This window comes from Malaclemys terrapin, chromosome 5 (assembly GCF_027887155.1).
Source record: "Malaclemys terrapin pileata isolate rMalTer1 chromosome 5, rMalTer1.hap1, whole genome shotgun sequence".
In the NCBI taxonomy this organism is placed as follows: Eukaryota; Metazoa; Chordata; order Testudines; family Emydidae; genus Malaclemys; species Malaclemys terrapin.
In genome coordinates, this window is record NC_071509.1 from 1355453 (window position 1) to 1364198 (window position 8746).

An 8746-nucleotide genomic window follows, 5' to 3' on the forward strand; every position below is an offset into this window, starting at 1 on the left:
GATCTGCTGGCAATGGCCGTACTTATACAGCCCAAAATGCCGTTAGCCTTCTTGTTGACTCATATCCAGCTTCTCGTCCACTGTAACCCCTAGGTCCTTTTCTGCAGAACTGCTGCCTAGCCATTCGGTCCCTAGTCTGTAGCAGTGCATGGGATTCTTCCGTCCTAAGTGCTGGACTCTGCACTTGTCCTTGTTGAACCTCATCAGGTTTCTTTTGACCCAATCCTCTAATTTGTCTAGGTCCCTCTGTATCCTGTCCCTACCCTCCAGCGTATCTACCACTCCTCCCAGTTTAGTGTCATCTGCAAACTTTTAAAGATGGGCACTACATTAGCCTTTTTCCAGTCATCCGGGACCTCCCCCGATCGCCATGAGTTTTCAAAGATAATGGCCAATGGCTCTGCAATCACATCCACCAACTCCTTTAGCACCCTCGGATGCAGCGCATCCGGCCCCATGGACTTGTGCACGTCCAGTTTTTCTAAATAGTCCCGAATCACTTCTTTCTCCACACAGGGCTGGTCACCTTCTCCCCATGCTGTACTGCCCAGTGCAGCAATCTGGGAGCTGACCTTGTGCGTGAAGACAGAGGCAAAAAAATCATTGAGTACATTAGCTTTTTCCACATCCTCGGTCACTAGGTTGCCTCCCTCATTCAGTAAGGGGCCCACACTTTCCTTGATTTTCTTCTTGTTGCTAACATACCTGAAGAAACCCTTCTTGTTACTCTTAACATCTCTTGCTAGCTGCAACTCCAAGTGTGATTTGGCCTTCCTGATTTCACTCCTGCATGCCTGAGCAATATTTATATACTCCTCCCTGGTCATTTGTCCAATCTTCCACTTCTTGTAAGCTGCTTTTTTGCTTTTAAGATCAGCAAGGATTTCACTGTTAAGCCAAGCTGGTCGCCTGCCATATTTACTATTCTTTCTACACATTGGGATGGTTTTTTCCTGCAACCTCAATAAGGATTCTTTAAAATACAGCCAGCTCTCCTGGACCCCTTTGCCCTTCATGTTATTCTCCCAGGGGATCCTGCCCATCTGTTACCTGAGGGAGTCAAAGTCTGCTTTTCTGAAGTCCAGGGTCCGTATTCTGCTGCTCTCCTTTCTTCCTTGTGTCAGGATCCTGAACTCGACCATCTCATGGTCACTGCCTCCCAGGTTCCCATCCACTTTTGCTTCCCCTACTAATTCTTCCCTGTTTGTGAGCAGCAGGTCAAGAAAAGCTCTGCCCCTAGTTGGTTCCTCCAGCACTTGCACCAGGAAATTGTCCCCTACACTTTCCAAAAACGTCCCGGCCCTGCAGACCGGCGCCCGCGCTCTCTGCCTGCCCCGGCCCTGCAGACCGGCGCCTGCTCTCTGCCTGCCCCACGGCTGCGTCACGGCCCTGCAGACCAGTGCCTGCTCTCTGCCTGCCCCACGGCCCTGCAGACTGGTGCCCACTCTCTGCCTGCCCCACGGCTGTGTCCCAGCCCTGCAGACCGGCGCCCGCTCTCTGCCTGCCCCACGGCCCTGCAGACCGGCGCCCGCTCTCTGCCTGCCCCGGCCCTGCAGACCGGCGCCTGCTCTCTGCCTGCCCCATGGCTGCGTCCCGGCCCTGCAGACCAGTGCCTGCTCTCTGCCTGCCCCACGGCCCTGCAGACCGGCGCCCACTCTCTGCCTGCCCCACGGCCACGTCCCAGCCCTGCAGACCGGCGCCCACTCTCTGCCTGCCCCACGGCCACATCCCAGCCCTGCAGACCGGCGCCCGCTCTCTGCCTGCCCCACGGCCACGTCCCAGCCCTGCAGACCGGCGCCCACTCTCTGCCTGCCCCACGGCCCTGCAGACCGGCGCCCGCTCTCTGCCTGCCCCGGCCCTGCAGACCGGCGCCCGCTCTCTGCCTGCCCTCATCAGTTTGCTCATCCCTGCTCTAGGGTGCTTGCTCACCTTGGGTGCCAGCTTGCCTGGGAGACCGGGAGAGGGGCACCCAGCTACGGTGGGTTGCAATGTCAGTTCCAGCCCAGCTGGGAGAGCCGGGCAAGGTGACTTCCAAGCAGGCAGCATCTCTGGGGGGCGTTTAGCTTTGGTCTGGAGAGCAGCAGAGGACAGGGAAGGAGGAGGAAGCTGCTGAGAGTCAGGGGTGGGGGGAGCTGCCCCCTAGGTCAGCCTGGGGGTGGGGGTCACTCAGAGGCCCAGCGAATCTGTATTGTGATTCAGACCTGCCCTGTGCCCCCCAGCACCCACCCCATGCGCACTCTGTGCCTCTTCCCCCCCATTGGTTGCCGCCCCCAGCTGTCTGGCATCTCTCCTCCCTCCCCAGATCTCCGGATCCCCTTGATGTGGAAGGACACGGAGTATTTCAAAAACAAGGGAGGTGAGTGTGAGGGGTGGGGCTGGGCCCTGGCGGAGGGCTCGGCAGGGGGGTGGGGTTCTCTCTGACGCTGGCATGTTCCCTCCTGCCCAGACCTGCACCGCTGTGCCGTGTTCTGCCTGCTGCAGCTCGGCGTGGAGATCTATGACACCGAGATGGTGCTGGTGGACCGGACGCTCACCGACATCTGCTTCGAAAACGGGGTCCTCTTGTGAGTAACCGGCCCCAGGGCCTCCCTGTGCAGCTGCTACCCCTCCCCAGGGGGGATGGTCCCCCCCCCACCCCACATCTTACAGAGCACCCTGCTGGGAGGGGTCGGGATAGCCAGGAGCTCCCCCCCCACAGCCAGGGACCCTGCCCCACTCCCCACAGCGCCCCCTGCCGGGAGAGGTGGGACTGGAGTAAGTGGGAGCTCCCCCCCACCAGCGATCCTGCCCCACTCCCCACAGCGCCCCCTGCTGGGAGAGATGGGACTGGAGTAAGTGGGAGCTCCCCCCCACAGCCAGGGACCCTGCCCCACTCCCCACAGCGCCCCCTGCCGGGAGAGATGGGACTGGAGTAAGTGGGAGTTCCCCCCCACCAGCGATCCTGCCCCACTCCCCACAGCGCCCCCTGCCGGGAGAGGCCGGAGTGGACTGGCCTGGCGCTCCCCCGCGATAGCCGGGCTGTGATGGCTCTCTCCCCGGCAGCACGGAGGCGGGCCCGGACTTCGAGCTGAAGGTGGAGCTGTACAGCGCGGGGTTGGAGGAGGACTCTGCGCTCGGTAGCACCCCGAAGAAGCTGGCCAGCAAACTGAGCAGCTCGCTGGGACGCTCCTCCGGGAAGCGGCTGCGCGCGGCGTTGGACGGGGCCCCGGGGAGCCCCGTGAGTAATGGGGGGAGCAGCCCCCTCCTGCTGCCGGCCCCCAGCGTGGTGTGAGTACCCGTCGCCCTTGCATTGCTGTGCGCCCCGGGGCCCGCTGGACCCTAACTCTCTCTCCCCCCTTTCAGGGGCCCCAAGTACCACCTGCTGGCCCACACCGTGCTCTCCCTGGCCGAGGTTCAGGACAGCTTCCGCACCCACGACTTGGCCATCACCAGCAATGGTAAGGGGCAGGGATGGGGGGAGGAGCAGGGAGGCCGGGCATGGGGTTGGCAGGGCTGGTGATACCTGCAGAGAGTTCTGCTGTCCGCTTGGCCCCCGCTGCACCCAGAGACCCCTGCGTAACCCCGGTGACGCCCCGTCTCTCCCCCTCAGAGGAGAGTTCCTTCTGGCTGCCCCTGTATGGCAGCATGTGCTGTCGCCTGGCTGCCCAGCCCTACTGCATGGCCCAGCAGATGATGTGCGGCTTCTTGAAATTGCAGGTAAGTTTGCATCCCAGCTTGGAGAGGCTGTGCTGGGGAGGGCATGGGACACGGGGCCTCTCTTCACTGGGGGTGTCAAGCCTGATCTGGCTCCCAGGTGGGGACTGGGTGGCTTGGGGGGTGAGGAATGGGACATGGGGCCTTTCTTCGCTGGAGGCCGCCGGGCCTGATCTGGCTCCTGGCCGGGACGGGCTGGCTCAGAGAATGGGACACGGGGTCTCTCCCCTCTGAGTTCCCCATTCCAGCCTCATGTTACCCAGGGCCCTTGTGGATTGTCCCATCACTTGGATCTGTACGTCCAGCCTGGGGTCTGTTTCTCCCGGCTCTCCAGCCAGCCCAGCGGCCCTGGCTGGGGCTCACGCGGGATCGGCTGGTGCCTTGGAAGCTCGGCGTTTCTGAGGAGACCAGAGCTCGTTCCCGGCCCTGGGGGCCTGAGTTTGCTGGGTCTCAGCGCAGTCTCTGGTGCGAAGGTCTCCGGGGCCACGTGGGCAGTGACGGTGCAGGGAGCCAGCCCAGCGTGAGGCAGGCTGGGAGCCGGCAGGCTGGGCCCTGCCCACTGAGACGGGACGTGTGTGGGGGGTGAGCCCGTTTCCCCCTTGGGGGCGCGTCCCCTGCCCGGCAGTAACCCGGGCCTGGCCTGTCGGCTGCAGCAGCAGGTGGGCGAGCAGCAGAGCTGGGCGCGGCTGTTCTGCGTGCTGCGGGGCTCCAACCTCCTCTGCTACCGCCGGCCCCAGGACGCCGAGGCCCCGGTGGAGCCGGCGCTCACCATCGCCATCAACAAGGTGAGTGGAGGGGGCGGGGGCAGCAGGGCCGCTGGGCACTGAGGGTGGATCGGGGCAGGGCTGGTTCCTACAGCCTCTCTGCAGCCTGTCCCCGGTCCCAGCCCCTTCCTGCAGAGCCTGGCACCCTTGCTGGGGGGCTGGGTACAGTGCTGCCCTTCGGGGTCCCAGCCTCACTCCATGGCCTGGCGCCCGGCAACTGGGGGCTCCTGCCCTGGGCTGCTTCTTAGATGGCCGGGGTTGGATTCCCTGCTGGGCTGGGCTCAGTGGGGGAGCTGTCGGGCCTGGGGCTGGGCTGTGTTGGGGCGGGGGGAAGCTGGGGGCTGGGCTGAGGGGTCTCTGGGGGGGGAGGAAGGGGGCTGGGTTCTGGGCTGAGGGTCTCTGTGGGGGGAGGAAGGGGGCTGGGCTCCAGGCTGGGGGAGTCTCTGGGGGGGGGAGGGGGCTGGGCTCTGGGCTGAGGGTCTCTGTGGGGGGAGGAAGGGGGCTGGGCTCCGGGCTGAGGGTCTCTGTGGGGGGAGGAAGGGGGCTGGGCTCCGGGCTGAGGGGTCTCTGTGTGCGGAGGTGTCAGGGCTGGGGCTGGGCTGTGTTGGGGCGGGGGGAAGCTGGGGGCTGGGCTAAGGGTCTCTGTGGGGGGGGGGGAAGGGGGCTGGGCTCCGGGCTGAGGGTCTCTGTGGGGGGAGGAAGGGGGCTGGGCTCCGGGCTGAGGGGTCTCTGTGTGCGGAGGTGTCAGGGCTGGGGCTGGGCTGTGTTGGGACGGGGGGAAGCTGGGGGCTGGGCTAAGGGTCTCTGTGGGGGGGGAAGGGGGCTGGGCTCCGGGCTGAGGGTCTGTGCTGTGGCAGGAGACGCGGATCCGGGCCACGGAGAAGGACCCCAGGAATAAGTCGCAGAGCATGTCGGTGACCAACCGCTATGGGGGCGAGGAGGTGACGCACACGCTGCTGGCGGAGAGCCGGCTCGACACGCAGCGCTGGATGGAGGCCTTCTGGCAGCACTTCTACGACTTGAGTGAGGGCACAGCTAGAGCCTGGGGGGAGTGGGCTGGGGGGGCACAGCCTGAGGCCGGGGGGGCACAGGTAGAGGCTCGGGGGAGCGGGCTGGGGGGGCACAGCCTGAGGCCGGGGGGGCACAGCTGGAGCCTGGGGGGAGCGGGCTGGGGGGGCACAGCCTGAGGCCGGGGGGCACAGCTAGAGCCTGGGGGGAGCGGGCTGGGGGGGCATAGCCTGAGGCCAGGGGGTGCACAGCTGGAGCCTGGGGGGAGCGGGCTGGGGGGCACAGCCTGAGGCTGGGGGGGAGCTGGCTGGGGGGGGCACAGCCTGAGGCCGGGGGGGCACAGCTAGAGCCTGGGGGGAGCGGGCTGGGGGGCACAGCCTGAGGCTGGGGGGGCACTCCGGGCCTGGCAATAGGGCCCAGTGGGAGCCCAGGCCCACGGGGGGCAGAGCCAGGCCGACGCAGAGTGGGCTGGGGGCCCTGGGCAGCGCAGCGAGTGGGGCTAGGAGCTGTGCTCTGGACTCAAACACTGATCCTGTGCGCTCAGGCCATGCCATAGCCGGGGCGGGCAGCTGGGCCTGCCGGAGTGCCCGGGTGCAGCTCCCAGCGCGTCTGTGTGTGGCTAAAGGGCACCAGGGGGCTGCCCCAGAAGCCAGGGCAGAGGGGGGGATGAGGCACCAAGTGCAGCTGGTGTCAATACACAAAGCAGCCACATGGGGGCAGTGCACGTCCATCCTTCCCGGCTGGCATGTCCAGGGCACAGACGCCCCGGGCCTGGCCCCCCGGCTGCTTGGGGGGCTGTGGAGTGACCCTGCCCCTCCCCTCCCTGCAGGCCAGTGGAAGCAGTGCTGCGACGAGCTCATGAAGATCGAGGTGCCGTCCCCACGCAAGCCCCCAGCCCTGCTGGCCAAGCAGGGCTCCCTGTACCACGAGATGGGTAAGGGGCTCCCCCTGGTCCCTGTCCTGGGGATGGGCGCGGAGGGCCCAGCATTGGGGGCAGGCTGTCTCTGGCACGGGGGAGACTGGGTGTGGGCCTGGGCACAGGGTCTGTGCACTCTCAGTCTGTCTTGGCTTCCTGTCTGCAGGGCCCTTGCCCGCTCTCTGCTAACCCAGCTGCTGGGGGGGTGATTCCCCCCCACTCGCTGCCCCTGTCTGACTCACACCCCTGGGTGTATGTTTCTGTAACCACTCCCCTTTCTCTCCCCTCCTGGCGCTGCCCTCCCTCCCCTTCTTTTGCCTCTGTCCCTCCCCCGGCTGCCCCCGGGCACCAGCTCTGCCTGGCCCTGCGGTGCCGCCCGCGGCCTGCGAGGGGCTCCTGCTCCAGGATAACGCCGTCTCCGCTGAGATTCGGGCGCTTCTCTCCTCCTATTACAGTGACAGGTGATGTACGGGCGGGGGGCGCATGGAGCTGGCCTGGCACAGGCAGGCCCAGACCCCACCAGGGCCCTTGCTCCAAGTGGCCTTTATCTGCAGTACCCCCCCTCTGCAAACACAGGACCAAATTGGCCCCCCCACATGCCTGTCGCCCCAGGGACCCCCCCCAGTCTCCCGGGGCAGTGACCAGCCAGGGTCACGTCTAGGGAGCAGGGCAGGAGCGCTGTCGGGCGGGGGGGGCCTCTGGGCTACTGCAGCCCCAGCATCTCCCAGCAGGGGGTGCTGGGGGGGGGAGTGGGGCAGGAGCACTGGCTGTGGGGGGGGGCAGGAGCACTGGCTGTGGGGGGAGCTCTCCACTACTGCAGCCCCAGCATCTCCCAGCAGGGGGCACTGTGGGGGGGAGTGGGGCAGGAGCCCTGGCTGTGGGGGGAGCTCTTGGCTACTCCAGTCCAGGCCTTCCCCAGCTGGTGGCGCTGTGGGGAGCGGGGCAGGGGTGAGCTGGTGGTTCTGGGAGACGTTTCTCCTGACCCCCACCTCCTTGCCCCATAGCTATTGAACCTGTGGACGACATTGAGGCCGTGACGGACATCCTGGCGCGGCGGGTGACGGCCCTGGAGCTGCGGCCGGACCTGGGCTGCCCCCCATGGCTGTCTCTCTTCGAGGGGCCCCTGCTCAGCACCTCCCATGCCAGCATCACTTCTGACACCGCCAGCGCCAGCCCCTCTCGCTCACGCCAGTCGTGGGGCCGGCCCCGCACGCTCTCCCTGGACGCCAGGCTCAGCACACTCAAGGGGCGTGCTGGGAAGGGCCCCGCCACCGCCCTGCGCCCGCTGGCCGGCCCCCCCCACTCCAGCTCCTCCAGCAGCGGCAGCACCACCCCCGAATCGGAGCGCCAGGGCCGCCGCCCCACCCGCTCCCCCCTGGATCCCCGCAGCTGTCTGCAGTCCCAGGTCTGAGCAGCACGGGGCGCCGGCGCCTGCACCCTGACCAGGACAGGAGGTGACGGGAGAGATGCCCTGGGCAGGGGCCCCCTCATGGCCCAGCCAGCCCCACGGCCCCCCTGCTCAGGCAGCAGCCTTGGCTGGGTCGCGGTGTCAGTTCTCCGTCCTGAGCAGCGGCACCTCCCCACCCCGTCCTCCCGCTGAGCCCCCGGCGCGGGGACCTCGCTCATGCAGGGCCAAGGGACCCCACCGGGGCCTGGCTTGTGGGGAGAGCACAGCAGGGCCCGTGCCCCTTGTTCCCACCCGAGCTCCCTGGCATCCGCAGGGGAGGGCTGTTAGGAACAACCGTCCCTGCCCCCAGCCTGGGGCACGGGGTCCATTCGCTCCCCCAGCTGGGCTGAGCCCTGGGCCGAGGGGCTGAGCTCACCCCCTCCCCCAGGCTCCGCTGAGCAGAGCGGGAGCTGCCCCCGGCCCCAGCCAGACGCACGGGGCAGCCTGTGGGCTGGGGAGGGGGGGCTGAGCTGTCCTCAGCCTGGCTTCAGAGCAAAGGCTGAACGCGGGGGGGCTTCGGGACAAAAAACTGGAATGAGGTTGGCCCAAGTGACGGGGAGGGGCCTATGGATTCCCTAATTCCAGCTCTAACGGCTTCTTCTCACTAACCAGCCCCTGGAATTTGCTCCATGCCCCCCCCCTTGCAGCTGCAGCCCCCCTCCCCCCCCCCCAAACAGACCAGCTCCTCTGCAGAGGTGTGCATAGCCCCTCCCCCCATGGGGCTGGCTCGCTGGGGGAGGGAACCGAGGCTGGAGCCACCTCATTAATATGCATTAAAATGTATTTAATGTTCCCAGACTCTGATTTGGAGAATGGTGATGGGCGGGGGGCTGGAGTGGGGCAGGACCGGCCCTGCTGCGGGGACCAGATGTCCTGATTTTATAGGGACAGTCCCACTACTTGGGGCTTTGTCTTGCA

At 66.3% G+C, this 8746-nt stretch overlaps 1 protein-coding gene across 9 annotated transcripts in view; it reads left to right on the forward strand.

The window, feature by feature from the left end:
• The window catches only part of RTKN (rhotekin), a 43163-nt gene extending 34543 nt beyond the window's left edge, over positions 1-8620 (forward strand). For 5 of the 9 annotated variants that reach the window (XM_054028887.1, XM_054028890.1, XM_054028891.1 and 2 more), the window contains 9 exons: positions 2303-2356; positions 2447-2564; positions 3043-3267; positions 3343-3437; positions 3590-3696; positions 4347-4478; positions 5315-5480; positions 6295-6399; positions 7386-8620. In XM_054028887.1, coding sequence (XP_053884862.1) covers positions 2303-2356; positions 2447-2564; positions 3043-3267; positions 3343-3437; positions 3590-3696; positions 4347-4478; positions 5315-5480; positions 6295-6399; positions 7386-7792 — 1409 coding nt within the window. In that variant the 3' untranslated portion in view covers positions 7793-8620. Of the gene's footprint in view, positions 1-2302; positions 2357-2446; positions 2565-3042; positions 3268-3342; positions 3438-3589; positions 3697-4346; positions 4479-5314; positions 5481-6294; positions 6400-6733; positions 6847-7385 lie in introns of those variants that run through there. The other 4 variants (XM_054028888.1, XM_054028892.1, XM_054028894.1 and 1 more) reach the window with 3 other exon arrangements.
• Positions 8621-8746: the final 126 nt, after the last annotated feature.